This window comes from Crocodylus siamensis, chromosome 2, assembly GCF_052110815.1.
Source record: "Crocodylus siamensis isolate JL-2025a chromosome 2, ASM5211081v1, whole genome shotgun sequence".
Lineage (NCBI taxonomy): Eukaryota > Metazoa > Chordata > Crocodylia > Crocodylidae > Crocodylus > Crocodylus siamensis.
In genome coordinates, this window is record NC_143396.1 from 26,357,184 (window position 1) to 26,377,316 (window position 20,133).

General features: G+C 42.2%; 1 protein-coding gene across 1 annotated transcript in view; it reads left to right on the forward strand.

Annotated features, from left to right (window-relative positions):
* EVC2 (EvC ciliary complex subunit 2) overlaps nt 1-20,133 on the forward strand; it is a 181,904-nt gene that overhangs the window by 106,824 nt on the left and 54,947 nt on the right. Inside the window, exons 9-12 of the mRNA XM_090035570.1 lie at nt 1,836-2,075; nt 3,530-3,705; nt 15,913-16,072; nt 17,446-17,906. Coding sequence (XP_089891696.1) covers nt 1,836-2,075; nt 3,530-3,705; nt 15,913-16,072; nt 17,446-17,906 — 1,037 coding nt within the window. The remainder of the gene's footprint in view (nt 1-1,835; nt 2,076-3,529; nt 3,706-15,912; nt 16,073-17,445; nt 17,907-20,133) is intronic.

A 20,133-nucleotide genomic window follows, 5' to 3' on the forward strand; every position in this document is an offset into this window, starting at 1 on the left:
GTTTAATCTGCATTTTTTACAGTGTAGAGGACTACCGTGCTGGACTAAGAGTTTGAAATCTACAGTGTAATCAATATAACCAGTGTAACTATAGCCTTTATTTATGGATCTGTAAATTCATAGATGTTAGGGGCTGGAAGGGACCTCATGAGATCATCGGGTCCTGCTCCCCTGTATTTGGGCAGGAAAGACTGCTGGGGTCAGATGCCCTCAGCAGGTTGCATGTCAAGACATTTTTTAAGATTTCCAGGGTAAGTGACTATACCACCTTTGGAGGGAGTCTGTTCCACCCTGGGCACTCAAATCTCAAAGAAGTTTTTCCTTTTGTCCAATCTGAAGCAATTTTCAATCAGTGTTTGTCCTTTGTTTCTGGGGTGCCTTGGTGAACAGATACTCCCCCAGGCCGTGATGTATGCCCCTCATATACTCATAGGCTGCCACCAGGTCTCCTCTAAGTCTTCTTTTCTTCAGGCTGAACAGTCCTATGCCTTTCAGTTTGTCCTTTTATGACCTCCTCTCCAGACCTCTAAGCATGTGTGCGGCCTTCCTTCGGATTCTCGTAAGCTTCTCCACATCCTTCCTGAAGTGCGGCACCCAGAACTGGACGCGGTACTCCAGACGTGGTCTCACCAAGGCCGAGTAGAGCAGGAGGATGACAACCTTAGTCTTGCTTGAGATGCCTCAGTAGATGCATGCCAGTGTTTGATTTGCTCTGCCAGCTATGGCATGGCATTGGTGACTCATGTTCATTCTTTGGTCTATCATAATCCCCAGGTCTCTTTCAGTTCTGGTGCTGCTAAGCATAGCAGTGCTGAGCCTGTAAGTGTGTTGCAGATTATTCCTCCCCAGCTGGAGCACTTTACATTTCTCCATGTTAAACATCATCGGGTTATGATCCTCCCATCTTGCAAGCCTGTCCGGGTCAGCCTGTATCCCCAGCCTGTCCTCAAGCATGACCTACTCCATAATTTGGTGTCATCTGTAAACTTTGCCCATATACTTTTAACACCCAAATCCAAATCATTGATGAACATGTTGAAAAGCACTGATCTGAAAAGCAAATTTTATTGTCACAGAAAAGAATTTTTTTGCACTGTAGGCCATATGTATTTTGATTTTAAGTCGTCTTCAGTCTGAAACTAAAATTGTGTTTACTGCCTGCCACATAAAGAAGCTTTTAAGCTAATTAATGTTTAGTTCTGATCCATTACTATAATTCTAAACTAATGCTTTCAGATTAAATAATAGAAACATAATCTGATAAAGTATGGTTCATTGTTTCAGTAAATACCTCTTAAAATTGCAGTAAAGTTGTTTTTCTAATTCCAAATAATTTATAGTGTATGTGAATTGTGTGTGTTGCCTTTTCCCATCCTGATTAATATGGCTGTATTCAATTTTTATATAATTTCTGAATTAATGTAGCCTAAAAAATAAATTTCATATATATTATATCAATGTTGAATCTCTTGCCACATGTTAGAAATAATTATTTTGCCACGTGTAAAGTGTATTTCTTCAGTTCCACAAAGTCTTAAGTATGCCATGGGAATATGATTTGGGTTGTTTCTTGAATACGGTGCAATTGTTTTTGTTTTGGGTAACTGAGTAATCCTGTCTTGACACTGGCTTTTCCATGAAAAATTGAAATTAAAAATTAACTTTAGCATTAACATATTGCAAAAAAATGCTATTCATTTCAAATCATATGCAGCAGTAACTATAGCATGCAAGCAATGTTATAATTAAGATTACAAACAGCTTATGCAAGTATAAGCATTTTAAAACACTTTGAACACGTAATGATTAATGATTGTTTTTGATACTCTCCATAGTCTGCTATAGAATACAAAAGTCTTCTGGATAAACTGCATAAACTTGAACAGATTCATATGAAGAGGCTACTTTTGGTAAAGCAGGAAGAATACTTTGCTAAGGCTTACAGACAGCTGGCTGTTTCCCAGAGAACTGAGCTTCATAATATCTTTTTTGCACAGATAAAAAATGCTATTTTCACGGGAGAACTGAAATTAGAAGCAGCTAAAGCATTAGTGCATGATTACTCTGAGGTACAGGTAAGAGCATAAAAATTGCACTCTTAACCTCCTGACAGAGAATAACTTCCGAGTAATAGTTCATGAAATGTTTGTACCAGTATCTTTACTTTTAGAGTTCTGTAAGGCTGTGTGACCATATTTATAACATTGTCATAGGGAAAAATTACAAAAGAACAGTATCATAATTTTGTTAATTCGTAATGCTACACAAGCAATGTATGAATACGCCTGCATAAGAGAAGTCTAGGAGACAGGATTTACAAGGAAGGGTTGGATGAACTGGGATTATTTGGTCTAGAGAAAGATCTCCTGAGGGAGAATTTGATAACAGTCTTCAAATAGGTGAAGGATGCTTATAAAGAGGATGGTGATCAACTCTTCTCTGTGTCTGGGAGGAGAAGAAATTAACAGGCTTAAGTGGCAACAAAGGAGATTTGGGGGATGGGAAGCAGGGGCTCTGGATAATGCAGCAGCTGTTACACTGTAATCATTACATGTTCAAGATGTTGTAGCGCTAAAGTGACCTACATCACCTTGTATTTGATGCTTGATGAAACAAGTTGGATTGGCTTTACTCCCCCTCCCCTTTCAAAGCTGCTACAAAATGTCTGTATCTCCATACCCTTAATTAAAGCCTATGATCAGGATCTCGTTTTTAGCTTCAGTTTTGATTTATAAGGTTTCTTCTTTGTTAAACCGTTACTTTTATGACTCTTGCATTAGTTTAACATTAGGCCATTGTTGTATGACTGGGCCCAGGCCACGAACAGGAAAACTTGCCATTTCCTCTGGGGCTGTTGTTGAGCAGCTGGGCTGTTGCTGTGGGGCTGTTGCTGGGCAGCTGGCTGGACCCTAGCCATGCCCACCCCTCACACCAGATCTGGCCCACTAGCTGGACCCAGCTCATAGATGAATCTGGAAGTCAGCCTGCAGGGGGGAAAGGTTGGGTGCCACTACTTTCAGCTGTAGTGTTATGTGGCTGACCCTGAGGTAGCTAAGTCACTTAGGCACTTTTGAAAATGTTACCCTTAATCCTAAAGTAAAATGGTTTGATTGCAGTAAGCAAAGGGCCTTGTCATGAATACACATTCTCCTTAGCACGGTTTCAGATCCCTGGGCACTGATTCAGCAAAGTCCTTAAACATGCACTTATAGCTTCACTCAAAACTTGTGCATATATTCATGTGCACTTTAAGCCAGTAGCAAATGCTGCTCAGTAAGTACGATGTGTTTTCAGGCCAGAGGATCAGGATTCTGTTTTGTTTTATTGGTTTAATTATAATAATGTGGCATAGTCATCTGATTTAAAATACTTTCATTAACTGGTAAATAAGTTCTATGTTTTTCATTTGTAAAGACCATTTAACTTAGTTCTATTAACACACAAACCTGCTCTAAATGACACCTGCAGATGTTACTTAAAATGACCATAGCTTCTAATTTGATACGTTTGTTCTCATTCTTTTCTATAGGGGAACATTGAAGAACTAATGGATTTCTTGCAGGCTAACAAGAAATATCATCTGAGTAGAAGATTTGCTTACAGGCAGTACCTAATAAATAATATACAGTTATGGCATTCACAGTCCTCTTCCCTCTTGAACACAGCGGCAAGCCAGATAGCAAATCTCATTAATAAAATGGAAAGGTAACTATGTCCCTATCTTAACTCTTCTAGGAATCACCATTACTGAGAGTGCTAAATGGCATGTAGTAATCTTCAAAAATCTTTTCATCTATTTTGCCTAACAGTGGTTAAGGAATAGAGTTGAAAGGTCTGCCCAGAAGGTGTATTGTTTGAAAAATTAGCTTTAGTAGAATATTTAGTAGTGGCTGTATTTGTTATTCAGAAGATCAAACTACTAACCGCTTTCCAAATTCTGCTGCCATAGAGTTCTGTGGAAGTCATACTATAGAGCTTGCTCCTCATTATACATCCTTTATTCATGCAAATAGTGCTCACATATGTGAGTGTGCTAGGGAAGTAAATGGAAATACTTTGGACAGGGGCCTAAATACATGAAAATCTTCTCCTTAGTAGCAATACCTTTAATTGGCATGCATAAAAGTTTTCCAAAGGAAAGATTATCCCCGCAGTTGACTGAACTTATAAATAATGTAATTGCTAAGGATCTTTACTAGCAAACAAACCACGTTGCTGGGAATATTAAAGAATAAATGTTGGATAAAATAGGAAATACAACTGGAAATAAATTACAGACAAATATTCATTTAATTCTCTAGGGATGTTATTTTACAGCATATTGACTCTGTAGTCTAGGCTGATTCAAATATTGTATTTGAGGATGTTGTAGAAATCCTGATAGGCAATATGGAGAATGAGGAATGTTGACTCTGCTGGAGAAATGAGTACTTTAAAATTACATGACAATATGAACCAGTTTTGGAGATAACTCTAGCTGGCACCAAGAGGACCCTAACATCTGTTACACTGGCATGCAAAGAAATTACTGAAAAATATGCCAGGAAAGTAGAATGTGCCAGTGGACAGGAAAGCAAATTACCAGTGTTACTGTTGATCCTATGCTTGCATCTTTATACGTTTTAAATATCTGTATGGGTGCCATTTGCTAGCCATCTGGGTGTCATATATCTTAGATACAAATATAAAATAGATGAATGTGCTGCAAGTCTTTCAGCATCATAACAAGAGTATGTAGATGAATCACTATTTAAATTGTTTATTTCCTTCCTGAAATTTTCTTGAACTGAAAAATAAAAAAGCAGAGTGTTTAGAAACTTAAGGAAAATCTAGTATGTACCACAAAACACACTTTTCTGTTTAATGTTACCAGCACAAAACTAATACTACTTCTTAGAAGCTTAATTTCTTTAGGGCTAAATAATTTCTTTTGTAACCTTTCTCTGCTGTTCTTTCTAGGTAGCCTCCTATTGCAATCGTTGTTTCTTTGTGAGTCATGTCTGCAATAGCAGTGGTTCTCAAAGTCTCACAGATTGCATACCACCAATTTAAAACAATACAGCCTTAAGTACCAACCAGCACATCTTTCATACATGGACACACACATAGACAAAAACACCAATACGCACGTATGCACACACACACACGGATGCATGCCCATACACATACACACACATGGATGCACACATACACACAGACACACATTTGAGAACCAGACATATGCACACCCAGACACACATTTACACCTCACAGTACCTCCCCCACTCTTGATCACTCTGAGGCAGCCCTCTTTCATTCCCCCCACACTTTGAGCTGCTCACAGGTTTGTCTGGCTCCCCACCCAGCCCCTGTTAGACTTACCCACTGCTGCGCTGCTGTGTCCCTGTGGTTGGAAAGATGCACAGGGCCGGGTCAGGAGCACCGCACCTCTTTAGGTGGGCTGTGGCATTGGGAGGGGTGGCTATGGGGGAGCTAAAATGAATTTTGGGGTGGTCATAGCCCCCTTTCCCCCCCAGTGCCACCGCCTGTCCACCTGCAGAGGTGTGGTGCAACGCTCCTGGACCTGCCCCCCCACCTAGCCCCATTTTGTCTACCAGCTGTGAGACAAAAGTGGTACCAAGTTTAAAACCACAGCTTTTGCTTCCCTGCTAATGATGATCCTGGGGTACTGGTAGTGGTAGTGGCCTCTGGGACCTGCCTATGCCTGGGGGAGGCATGGGGGACATGTGCCTCCCTGGATTTTTGCATAGAGGTTTTCTCCCCTTGGGCTTGCCTGCCCTGTCCTCCCAGCAGGGCTAGAACAGAAAGATGTGGCCCCTCCCACTGCCCAGGCCCTTCTCAGGGCAGCCTGGCCTTTCCAGGAACACAGGGGGGGTTCCTGCCACTGCACGCAACCCAGGGGAGGTATGGGGGGCATCTGCCCCCCCCCCCCCCGATTTGAGTCAGAGGCGGATGCAGGCTGCCCACTGTGTGCTGGGCTCTGCAGTCTGCTGCCATTGCCTTGGAAGCTGTGTGTGACATTATGTGCCTTCCACCACCTGGCAGGCACAAGATGTGGTGCAACCAGCCCACAGAAGGCACTTCCATGGCTCCTAAGGCAATGGCAGTGAAGTGCAGAACCCAGCACACAGTGGTCAGCCCTCCTCTGCCCCACACACCAAACCAGGGTGCACATGCCCCCCATTCCTCCCCTGGGATGCACCCCTCCTCTACACCCCTGGATGAGCTGCCCAGGGCTCTGACCATCCCACCACCTGTCCCAGGGCCTCATTCAGCCCAGCTTCTTCCTCTGCCCCACTCCCTCCCTCACTGCAGGAGTCTTGATCTGCCCTCTTTCCCCCTTCCTCCCCAAAACACTTTCCTGCTGGGCTCTGCTCCACATGTGGCTGGGCTACATTTCTGGCTGCCTACAGCAGGTTGCAGCTGGGTGTTTGTGTATGCCCCCCTCCCTCCAGCTTCTGCATAGCACTCGCAGGTCGTCTGTGTACCACTGGTGGTACGCATGCCACAGTTTGGAACTGCTGTACTATAGGAATGTATATTCTTCAGATCAGGTACAGTATCCTCCTACGTCTATACTAGGCTTGAACTGTTTTGTTGTTGTACTGTATTTGTAACTGTTTGGCTTTACTGGACAAAAGTGATGTCCAGCTGCTTCCATGCTGCTCTGCAGCTTCCAAGGTTTGAATCCATCAATTTGATGTCAATTTGCTTTTAAGTAAGGCTGCGCAAGTAATATCCATGAGAAAAGTAATTTGATTGTTCTGCTGACACTGTTATAATAGGGAGGCCCTTAATAAGAAGCTGTCATTCAGTGATTATCAACCAAGGTGATATGGCATGCTTGGATGCCATGAAATCCTTTTAAAGTACAGTGCCATGCAATGTTAGTATTGTATTGTTAGGTGTATTTTTAGTATTAGGGTGGTCATAGCCCTCAAGCCCCCCCAGCACTGCCATTAGTATTGTTACGATCGTTAGGTGTGCAAATACCCACACATGATTCACAAGACAAACCCAGAGATTTTACATAGGAATCCATAATGGCAACAACATGGTGACCTATTGTAGTCTTCCTAAATACTTTGCAGCAGAAGAATTGCTCTATTGTCTTTCCATATTTTTTTTTTTTTAGTTTTTGGAAATGGGGTGCTGCTAAATTCAAGGGGAGGTGCCTTGAGTCTAAAAGGGTTTGAGAACTGTTCTAGTTAAATAGCTTCTAATGCAGATTTAACTGTGAATATGAATCCTTGCAAGTCGTTGTAGAAAGAATGAGATATTGTAACTTGGTAAGGCAGCTACCATTTTTTGTTTAATAATTGTTATTGTATTTAACAATTGTAGCCTACAGAGCAATGACTAAAGAGAGTTAGAAGAAAATATTTCAGGACCGGAAATAAGAAAACTTTGATTTCCAGTTGGTACCATTATGGTATTTGCTTGCATGGAAGACCATATAACTAGTAAAAGTAATAAGGAAATTCTAATAGAAAATGACTACTTCCCCTCTTTAACTTTGCATGATACATAATGGATGTTATAATGGTAGAATGTCCAGGGTTGGACAAGAATTTACTTCTCTTATCAAGATGAAGTCTATTTGACTTCTGTAAGGTAGAGTTAGTTCTCACTCCAGTGCCACAAGCATTACCAGTAAATGACTTTTTCTACAATCTGGGACATGGTGGCACTGATTTAGAAAAGATGAAGTAAAGATGATTCCCTCAGTTTTTTTGATGGTGTAGAATTTTAAAATAAATTCTGCAAGCACCTTGCACTTGCAAACCAAGAATTTAGTGTTCCCTGTCTTTGCACATTTACTTTTAAAGGAATCTTGTCAGAGCTGTATGCTGTTTCTCATTCTTGGTATGCTTGCATTGTAAAACTACAGAACAATAGCATTTCATGTGATTCTCTAGAGTCTTCCGGCTGCAGCCAAATCTGAACATCATACCCAAAACCCAGAAGAAGAATATATCCATTGTAGGTGGGCTGGAATATCACGTTTTTAATTATGAAGGGATTTAGGGAATATTTACCAATTGGAATGTAAGAAATTTAGTAGGTAAAGTCTGGTCAAATATGCTAGCCCTTTAAATTGCATCACTAATCACCCCCCAATTTTTCGTTTTACCCTTTAATGTCCACTTCTTTAGGTACTAATATAAATATTTTTAATCTACTATATGCTGTTTATAATAATGTGACTTGAATGTATTGTTATAGCTGAGGTTAAAGGGGATGTTGGAATGCCATTTTTTACTGTCTGAAAGAGAAATTGAGATGTGGACCCAAGTGTTTAATCCAGTTCAAAGTTTACATAAAACAGGCAGCATGAAAATATTGTGCCTGTCGTTTAAAATGGATCTAGGAAGAATACTTAAAATCTAATAGAAGAATCAGTAAGATCCATGTAAAAAGATACTGCTAACAAAAAAAAAAAAAAAGAAGCTTTTCTGCTATTTATTTAGCATATGTGGTTTCGGCATGTTGTTTCAGCCATCTTAAGGTGATGTCATCACTAGTGTGAAGAGCATGAAGGCCACCAGGTAACATTGTAAATGGATGAGTCAGCAAGTTGGGACATGATTTGAATTTTTCCTCAAGGGCATTTGTTGTCGTTGCAAAGACTCCATTGGTTTAGTTTTGAGGCGTGGTGACTCTGCCCAGTTCAAAAACAGTTGAGAAGTGCCCAATAACAGTGTGGCCAGTTAAATCCTAGTTGACTAACGGTAGGGTCAGAGATAATGTGGTGGTTGATTAGTGCTTGTGCTGACCATTCTTCATGCCATCGAGTAAGTAAGGAAAAATCAGCTACCTTGGAACTGCAGTGAAAATTTAAAATTAAAACATAGGAGCCAAATTTTAAAACATCTCCAGAAAGAAAAAGGCCTGATGAGTATTTCACATTCAAAAGCTTGTCTAAGTCTAGCCCAACCATGCAGTTGGACTAATAGAAGATATCATTGACAAAAATCCTTGGGTTTCTAAAGAAGTCATTTAAATAAGAGGCCTCATATCTCAAAGATATGTTTACTCAGCTCCATTTTGAAAATTCAGCTAATTAGGGACCAACATATGGAGTAAGGTTTCCAACCTTTTTATGCCTGATACACTTTTATGGGGATGTACATGTCTTTGGCCTAGATTTAGTGTTTGTTGTAGTCCCTTTGCACCACTCAAGCAGCACAGAGTGGAATCTGGTGTTAACTGCTTGGTGATAATCAGGGATCCAGGTTTTCCATTTCCCATGGGAAAATGGAGAAAAATATGTATTTGCCTTTTTATCTGAAGAAAATGCAGATTCTCATTTTAACAGAAAAACCCATGGATTTTGCAGCTTTTTGTAAAGAGCTCTCTGCAGGCTGGCAGAGTTCCAGCCTGCAGGGATCTGGGAAGGAGCAGGAGGAGGGCGGTCAGGCAGGGGGCGCCAGGTACATGTATATGTACATGGCCCCAGGCAGCCTGGAGAGCAGCTCTAGCAGGTAAATGGTGGGGAAGGGAATTGAGCCCCCTGGAGAGAGGGAGGGAAGTAGTTGGCAGGTCTGGGGTTGGAGTTGTCGCCTACCAGACAGTTCATGGGGTTTGGGACCCAGGGCTGCAATGCGTGGCTGCGGGGCCCCAACAGGGAGTGGGATGGGGCCGCGGGCAGCTCATCTTGGGGACAGGGGACAGGGCTGGCTCCCCACCACTGTGCACACTCTCAGGGCACGGGGGGGACTTGTGCCCCCCCCAGATCTGTGCACGGGGTTGGGGTGGTGTGGGCTGCCTGCTGTGGGCTCAGACTCCCACCATGCTGCCCTTCCCTGGAAGCCTCTGCAGCTCAGCAGGTATGACCCAGCACTGCAGGGAACAGTGGGGCTGCGTGGGGAAGCTCATTGCCACTGTGAGCTCTGCACTGCCCTTCCCCCTCCAGGAGTGTGCGCAGCAGTTGTGGGTGGGCTTTGCTCCACTACAGCAGCCACTGCCTCCTGCAGGGGGCTGTGGACCCAGGTCCCTGGCAGCTGGGGCCCCCTCCATCAGGGCTGTGGGGGGGGCAGGGGCTGTGGGTAGGGAGTGAGGGGCACCAGCAATCATGGATTTTGGGGGGGTTATCAGAGAATTTTTAAGTTTTTTATCAGGAAAACCAGGATCCCTGATGATAATTCTACCAGAAATGAAGGAATAAGTTCCCTGGTGGTATAAAGTCAGCAAAGTTAGTTTCTATGTCAACCAGGTCCTTCCTTTCCACTGGACAAACAGATGCCAGGACCCTGCATATTAACTCAGAATACTAATTCCAGGCTCTTTAATCTCATTTCATCTCTATCTAGAGATTCCCACAGGGTCAGTGCTTATTATCATGTTAGCGTATTCAGTCTTTTGTTTACCAGTACATTTATCTTAAATGTATCCAAGTTATGTTCCCTGTTGTCACATTTAAATCCACCTAGAGTTTCTCACAGCCATTCATAGTTTTTACTAATGAAAACAACATAATGTCATTATCATGGTTCAACAAATCCTTTTACTTTTTTTCCAAATTTAATAAACCTATTAAATACTGGCCCCAGTGCAATCACCTGAGTACCTAATGTTAGGCCTACAGAACAGCCATTTGGTATAATTTTTTAAATTGCTTAACTGGTTTATACAGCATAGTTGCTTTTTCCCTTATGCATTTCTGAGTCATTTTTCTTAAGTCTCTTCTGGGAAACTTTTAAAATGCTTATTGAAAACTCTAAATGAATTGCGTTCATAGTACCTTATCTCCCATTTTAACACTTTCAAAGAATGCTCAAAGATAGAAAGTTCTCTTTATCTTTTTTCTTGCAAAAGCTATGTTAGTATTGCCTTCTCCACACCATACATACTCCAGTATTGTACTGTTCTCACCTGAATGAATTTTATACCAATCACTTTCCTTAGTAGCACAACTACACTAATTTAAATATACAAACAGGTACCCAGTTAGTGACAAATGCTTCATCACATTATCACTAGTATTTTCTTTCTAACCCTTTAAAATATAATTGAGTTGCAGTAATTTTACTAATTTGAAGACCTCAAGTTGCTTTATTAATTTCTTCTTAGATGTTAATGTCTAATAAAACCACAATAATTTCCTGTGAAAAGGTCTTTAAAATAGGAACTCTGTCCCGATTTACAGGAAAGACCAAAGCTTAGTATTTCTCTACTAATCTCTTTTTCATAGTGGTTTTTATTCTCATTTATTTCAGTGGAGTTTATTGCATCAAAACTATTTCTCCAAAAAGGGAGTTGATATCCCTTTCAATCAGTTAATATTCATTCGTTGTTATTGCTTCCTTCCTGTAATGTCTTACTCTTCATCCCACTACATGCTGAACACTCTGTCTTCAGTGAGGATAAACATCATATTAGAATCAGTCTAGGTGAGGTCTTTCCTATGTTGAATTAATGGAATTCTAACTTGGAAATTGGTGCTTGGACTAACTTGGACTAATGCAGTTAGGTGAAATTCTGGTCTTCTTGAAGTCCTGAACTGAGATCATTGACTTCAGCTCAGATATGTCTAGGTGAGTGGATGGTCTCCAGCCTTTTTAAGTATAAGATCACTTTTTGAATTACAGTCCAACCCAGGATCTACCGGGCACCAGTGCCACCCCTCCTCCCAGCAGTTCGGGGCCCCCACGGTGAGGGAGGACGTAGGGCAGAGGCAGGGACAGGGGTGAGTGGGAGGATCATCACTGGTGAGACTTCACTTACAGTACTGTGTCCAGTGTTGGGCCCCACATGTCAAGAAGGATGTGGACAGTTTGAAAAGAGTCCACCACAGAGCAACAAAGATTAGTGGTAAGACTTATGAGGAAAAGCTGAAAGAACAAGGGTTATTTAATCTGGAGAAGAGAAGGCTGAGAGAGGACTTGATCACAGTCTTCATATACCTGAAGGGTGATTACAGAGAGAGAGACAGACAGGCTTTTCTCCCTGACATCACGGGACAGAACTAAAGCAATGGCCTCAAGCTTCAGCAGGGGAAATTTACACTAGATATTAGGAGGACTATGAGGGTGGTCAAATATTGGAACAAGCACAGGCCTGGGGGCACTCACCACAGGCCCGTGCCCTCCCACCTGTTCACTGAGTGGAGGCATCTGCTGCTACAGACTGCCCGCTGTGCCCAGAATACACATGGGAGGGGGCATGGACCCCTAAGGCCTCTGCCAGACTGCACCCAGTAGTGGGAGCCACCCATGCACCCCTGGATCACAGAGAGTCCCAGACCTGGTCAGCCCAGGGCCCAACTCCAGTTCTGTGCTGCCGTTGTGCTGAACTGTGCCCACTCAGTGGGACACACATAGCATTGGGCCCCAGGCTGCTCGGGTCTTGGACTCTCCGTGGTTCAGGAGCATGTGGAGGGACCTGACTTAGGGGCCCGTGCCCCCCCCACCTGTTCTCCGGGTGCAGTGGGCAGCCCACAGCAGCAGCTGCCTCCACCCATAGCACAGGCTGGAGGGTTATGGAGCCTCTACCAGGCTGTGTCCAGTGGCGGGAGCCCCCCAACACACCCCTGGACTACGGAGAGTCCCAGTCCTGGCCAGCTAGGCCCTGATGCCACGTGCGTCCAACCACCACGTGGGCATGGCTCAGCACAGCAGCAGCACAGAAGTGGGGTTGAGCTCTGGCCATCCAGGGGTATGTGAGGGAGACTGCTGCCACTGAACATAGCCCAGTGGAGGCCCCAGGGGCCCATTCCCACCGCCCACCTGTGCTTGGAGGCAGATGCTGCTGCAGGCTGCCTGCTGTGACCCAAGCACAAGTTTGGGGAGGGCATGGGCCACTGGGGCTTCTGCCAGGCTGCATCCAGCAGTGGGAGCCTCTTCATTTGCACCTGCATGACCAGATCTTCCCAGACCCATCTGGGCTGGGGCCTGACCCACTGCTGAGCTGAGCTGTGCCCACACATGGCCAGCTGCAGCAGGGCTCAAGGCATAGCAGCAGCTGCCTCTGCCACTTCTGCTTCTGCAGAGATGGTGGGGCACATGCCTCCAGGGCCTCTGCCAGGGTGCACCCAGTGGCAGGAGCCCCCCCCCCCACACTCCTGGTGGAGTCCCCCGGGCTCCAATTGTTCCATCACCCGGCCAGGTGGGGCCCCACTCGGCTTCCTCTCTGCGGAGACCTCAGTCTGTCCCCCTGCCCCTTCCCTCCCCCACAGACTGACCTGCTGGCCTGTGGGGGGGGGGGTGGCCCTGTGCATACATGCCCACATGCCCAGTGCCCTCCCCCAGTGCAGGATTGACCAAAAGAGGCTCCGCTATCAACAGGTTGGGGACCACTGCTCTAGGTCTTCACATCTAGGCTGTTAAGTCTTGCAGATTCTTCTCCTAGCGTCTTAAATTACAGCCTTTCCTCTACATCCATACCGCAAAGCTCTTGTCCAGGATCTCATTAGATCCTATTTTGATTACTGCTAGCATCCTTTGCTGTGGCCTAGAGTATTAGACTTGGAAGAGACCTAAAGAGTCATCCACACAGTTGCAGGATTCACGGTTTCTAAAGCCACTTCTAGTGCTATCCAATCAGTGTCTTATTGAAACCCCCCAATAAAGGAAACTACACAATTTCCCTTAGTAGCTTGTTCCATTATTCTATGATTCTTTGAATCTGCTTTGTTATAATTCAAGCGCATTCCTTCGTGTGCTGCCCCCTCTGGTGAGAATAATTTTTCTTCTTCTGTATGATAACCTTTTGTAAATTTAAAAGTTGCTGTCATTCCTCTTTTTAATCTCCTTTTCTTTAACCAAACAGCCTAGTACCTTCAACTTTTTCTCAGATGACTTCCATTGTGGCCTATTTATTATCTTTATTGTTCACCTTTGGAACATCTCCAGTTTCTCTCCATCTTCCTTAAAATGTGGATGTGTTAGAGTGATGTTATAGCCATGGTGACCCAGGAATTATGCAAGAGGCAATGTTTTGTTAAGGCATTACCTTTTGTTGGACCAACTGCATAGCTGGGATTGAATTAGATGAGCTTTCAAATGCAAGACATTCTTCATTAGGTCATAATGGGGAGACGTCCTTAGAACCGGACACAGTAGTCCACTTGAATTCTAACCAGGTAAGAACAGATACTGTTACCTACTGTAGCTTGAATACAGTATTGCTATTAATACAACTCAATATTTCCATTTCTTTTCTTGCAGCAATGTATTATTGACTTGTATTGAATTTGTCATTTCTCTGTAACTCCCAGTACCTTCCCAGCAGTGTACCACTGTACTAGCTATACTCCATTTTGTATTATGCATTTAGGTTTTTCTTCCCCATGTGTTGCATGTTACATTTGTCTTCTGTTGAATTTCATTTTGTTGTATAACGCCCATTTCTCCAATCTGTTAAGATCCCTGTTACTTTTAATGCTGATATCCAAAGTGTTTGAAGTACAGCTTGTGCTTCTTGTGCTGCTTCTGCATTGAAATGTTATTGGATAAAATGCGTATATAGCATTGGGACCAGAAGCCAGAAACAAGTTCTTCCTTCCCTTCCAACCCAGTGTCTTCCTCACTTGATTTCCTAGGTGCTGTGAACCCACAGCTCCAGTTGAAACCAGTATGATATGTTTCATGTTGTGCTCTGAAAATCAGGTGCCTGGAGATTAGTTGAAGAAAGTTGTTTGTTTGTTTGTTGACAAAATCCAAAATGCATTGGGGATCGTATTTTCATCCCAGATTATATTTTGACCCTTTAAAATCCCTTTTAGCAAATGGTGTGTAGCAAAAAAAAAGTACTATTTTTAATACCAAAAAAAAATCTGAAACTTTTTTTTTTTTAAGTTATAACTACAAATACCCAAATGCTTAGTGTGATTGAATTAAGATCATTTATCTCTCTGTTTGGAAATATTTTGGGAACTCCTGAAGTGAAGAGAACATCAGTAGTATTTAGAATATAAATTAGGTTATTTGTGGAAAGAGAAGAGAAAGAGATTTATTTGTCTCTACTTTATTGGATTTGGCCCACAACAGTCATGATTTGGATCTCATTTATGTTCACATAATTAGGGATAACTATTAAAGTCAAATGAGCTTGAGTTAAGTGTCATCATCTCTCAGGTTTATTCCAGAATTTGGAACAAGCTCTGCTCTTGGAAATGTAATAGAGTTCAGTTTGTAGAATTATTTCTCTCTTCATCCAAAACCTCTAATTTTTTCATACTTCTGAAGGTTGCTAAAATGTAAGTGAAAATCTTTGCACATGTTTGGCTAAGTGTAAATTACACAATCACAATGCTATTATCTCAATATTATGATTAAAAACTCATAGTGTTATTTATACAGGATGGGCTGATGAAGGTTATCGCGACATTAGTTAGGACAGTAGCTATGAACCATGCCTTCCCAGGCTACAGCAGTCAGCTGCATCTGGATATCATCTGGCTCTTTGTCCCCCACTACTGCTTTCCCTGTCACAGCAGTGGAGGGGAGGAATTTAAGATGACTTTCCACTAATTAGATTTTGTACATCTTTCAAAGGAATTTTCAAAGGATTTTTTAAGTTGAGTTTCCATGTATAGAATCTAATTATTAGAGGGAGTCATCTTAAATTTGAAGTCATCTTGGATACAGGTAAAGATGGTATTTAAATGTGGAAAGAAGGATAAATATAGCTACATTTTGGTGACATTCCATAAATAGAAAACATTAAAAAATGTTCCCTTAAATGTTAATTTTAAATATGTAAGTGTATATAGGCACATATCTTCTTTGAATATTTTATGAAGTACTAACCTGGGTACAAGCACTTGGCTCTACTGTATCCTTGATTTTTTTTTTCCTTCTTTGCTTCGTATTTATGCATAGGTAGAAACATGCTGAGATCCTATGGCAGTGTCATATACTCATACAGTTAAGTATTCAAGGTAACACTTTCTAAATGCTATTATTCCAGAGCTGGTCATTTGTCTGAAAGTCATTTGGGAATCCTGCTGGACCGGGCTCAGGCAGAAGTTCATTCCGTTGAACAGAAGTTGGATCATGGTTTGAAACATGAAAAGCAAAAGCTTCACCAGAAGCTCATTTTTAAGAGAAGAAGAGAAGTGTTGCAAAAGGTAATTATTTACTCTGAGATTATGAAGCAGAAAACAATAGAGCTGCAAGATAAAGTATAATTCTTACATAATGAAATTTAATACCTCCGCTGGGGGGAATAGAGGAAATCCTTAATTTTCATTGTTCTCAGTAATGTTACCACAGTATAGCTATGCGGTAACTCATATCCCTGCTGTTCAGGCTCTGATCAGATTATGTCCTACTCTTAGAAAAATATGCAGGGAAGTTATATGACTGAAGAAACTCCAAGTTTCCATTCTGAAATTTGAAGTCTCCTTGGGTCAAAGGTATTAGGACTAGGTTCTACAATTTTTATATGCAGCTTCCATGGCTACACAAACTAGGTTCCAGGCTCCATAGAGGTCTGTGACAATCCTGTTTATCCATATTTTTTGTGAATTCTCCACTCATTGCCCTCTGGTCTAGTTTATGCATTTGTGGCTAACTAATCCTGTACGTGAATTACAAAGAATGGAAGGATGCAGAATATGTAATTGGAAGGTTGCATTTTTGAGTAATCCTTCAAAGGCAAGAGAGAGAGCTAGGCATATAATTTAGTGTCATCCAAGGCTTTTATCAACACAAGGATGGCTCTGCACCAGCTTACTGTGAAAGTATTATATGCAGTAAGATGCTAGATATCTATAAAAGTCTCTCTCTTCCTGCCCAGCATTTCTTTGACTGCTCGTTTCTGTAATTTACATTTCAGAACCTTTCAGATGCCTAGAGTATGCTGTATTATTAGACAAGTGCAAAAAATGCACATTGCATTTTTGTAGGCATTAGCCATTATGTGTAATCTTAACCCAAAGTAATAGTGGCTGCTGGGCTCATCAGTTTGGATAGGCATAAATACTCTTTCCCTCAGCCTCCGTTTCCACGGTAAGGTGCAGCTTACTGGGGAGACCTGTGGTGTGTCCCCATAATGGCATGTCTTATATTTATGTGGGGAACCTGCTGTACAACACAGGAAGCTCAGCTACCCCTCACTATTGGTGCAAGACCTCCTGGTGGTACACATTGTGCAGACAGCCTGACCTGCTTGTACTGTGCTGCCCCACCCCCAAAAGGTATGGGTGGCTGGAGACCATGGCCACCAATGCCACAAGAGCAATGGGCAGAGTGACAGCTAGGCAGAAGCCCATCACCTGCTTGTTAACCGCTCAGTAGATGACCAGTTGGACAGCTCTGTTCTAGCTTATCATACAGGTTGTGCTCCTTTGCATGGTGTGCGGCTTGCATTTAATTTGGCAACCCACTGTGAATTGAGTGGTTTGTGAACACCCAAATGCAATTGATGTTGGTTCTGCTCCATTTATGAATTGGAAAGTTATTGCTTATATTTATCTTTCTTTTTTGGTAAACAAATCAGCAGAAAGAACAACGAAAGGAGCAGATGTCATTGGGAGATGCTTTCAAAACCACTAAAGAGGTTAGCCACTACTTGAGGCAGTGGCAAAACCTTCTGATTGATCAGGCTGTTGAATCTGAAGAACTTACTGAAAAGCTTGATGATAATGCCAGTGAAGAACTAAAAGTATTTCAGTTTAGTCTGACAGAGAAAGCGATTGAGGAGCTTAAACACATTCAGTATGGAGTAATTGTGCCAGAACTGTTAAAATTCAGTGTGCCAAAGTCATACCTGCTACAAGTTGTAGAGGAACATAAAAAGGAGATTGCCATTAAGACTGAACAGCTTGAAAAAGAAGAACGTGACAAAAATATGGCCTTTGAAGAATTGCTTCAGACTACCAGGAAAAAAGCAAGCCAAGAACTAGCAAACAGTATTTCAGAACAAAAAAACTTAAGGACCCGGGAAAAGTTAGTGTTCATGTAAGTGCCTGCCTATTCTCTTTTCTTGGTTATATCTCTTGTAAAGAAAAATAACTGATGAATTAATCACATATTTGGCTTAAATTTTTACTTATCACTTATTTTACATAAACTTTGGAACGGGATGTGGTTTCCATAAGAGCTTAGCATCTGAAGCACCTGCTAAAGTCAGTGTCTGTGCTCAGTGCTGAGAACTTGTGAAAAATAAGTCTTTTATTTTCAATGAAAATTCCTAGAAAAAAAAATTTAAAATGTAAAGGTAGGTCCAGCTTAACTTAGCGTATGTCACAATTTGTATGCAACTCTTGCATTGTTGGGAAATGGAAGTATTCTCAGCCCTTCCTCAGAGTCCCAGCATCTGAGAGAGTATTCAAAGCATTAGGTATAATAAGCCCCACAGTTAACATTACCACTTCCATAGTTTTAAGATGATTTTTTTTAACTATTCTTGATTTTTCTGAGCATTTGTCTGCTACCATATATCTTAGAACTAGAAATGTAATCTTTAATCAGAGACATTGGACATCAGAACAGGATGATTATATGTAAATATTGTGGTTGCAAAACACATGAATGGCAACAGGCATATGACATATAGGAAGCTAGATATTAAGCTTTTTGCTTTTGTTGCTTTTGTTGTGGAAACAGAGACAGGAAAGAGACAGACATACTAGAGTATGAGCCTCTCCTTAGGCCTTCTCTGCACATTACAGGTATTGCACTATTAACTGGTTAATTGCACGATGACCTTAAGACCAGCTTCATGTGCAAAGTAGCTATCGCACTGTAGAAGGCTCCAGCCAGCTACAAAGCTAAACCTCAAAAATGTGTACTAGTTTTATAGATAACAACTATGGAGCTTTAATTTGCACATGTAGTAGAGTCTTCCCTAAGGTTGGGAGCCCAAATAGCTGATGGAGCTCCAGCCACAGGGATGCATCATGCCCAGCAGGACTGGAAGTCCCACAACTGGGGGAACTCTCAGCCCCAGCAACTGGCAACTTTGGGTCCTGGCAGCATGGGGACCCAGAGTCCCACAGCTGTGGATGCTGGGGGTCAGGACTCAGCTAGGTTTTAGCAGTCAAGGGCTATGTCTGCTCTGGGTGGAGGGGGGTATGAAACCCCCAGGCCTGGGGGATTGCAGCTCCTGAGATCTCCCAGGCCCCAGGGTTTCATGCACCCCTAAGCTTGGGAGATCACGGGAGCCATGATCCCCCAGGTCTGGTAGTGTGAGGGGCTTTCAGCTGTGGGAGCTTGCTTTTTGCCAGAGCAGAAGGAGCCCAGGATCAGGCTCCTGCATTGGCAATAAGGCATAATGGGATGTAATGAAAAAAAGATTGTGCATTTAATCCCATCATGCCTTTTCCTGCATGTGTACAAGGGGCCTCAGTTCCTCACATTTGGGGTAGTAACCTATGAAAGATCATGCCTCTCTAAACCAGGTAATTTCTCAGATGCCACACAGCCCTGCCTTCTGCCTGTTAGACTAACACAGCTAACTTCTCTCTTAGTACCCTGGGAAAGGATATCTTTCTAGGGAACAGGATGTATCCTTCCCCATCCTTGCTATGACCAAGTGTTCTGAGTCCTCTTGCATCTTCTCCTTGTTAAAAAGAAATGCTTTGAAGAAAGAGACCGGTTGATGAGACGTGTTGTGTATGAGGCGTACTGGTATGCCAGAGTAGATGCTCTCATGAACTTCTTGCACTTCATGTATACTACGTGGTTGCCTGCAATTGCAGGGATTGGGCTCAGTTACCCAAGTGGTCCCTTCCAGTCTGACTTCTGATGAAATAAACTCAAGAACTAAATTCCAACCTTTTCTGGACTGCTGTGGCTGGTCAGTTTGTCCTCTGGCTTACAGACATGCTCCATTAAAAGAAGCATACCTTAATGACGATCTTGAACTCAAATAACAGCGGAGATATTTTTCCCCTTAACTATAGATATGTACCAGCCAGGTATGATTCAACTTGCTCCCCATAAACTTGCCTATTGCCTGGTAGACAAGGGGGTAAAAAAACATGTGCAGAAAGAACCCACTCATTACTTGTAATGTTTGTTTTGTTTGAAAATCCATTCATTTCTTTCTTTGATTCTCATTTTGGTTTTTTATTCAAAATTGTAAATAAATTTCCATAAGCCTTTTCAGTGTATTGTCTTATTATCTTTGAATGTCCTATTGAGAACCATTTTGCACTAACAGGAATATGGATTGTGTGACCTA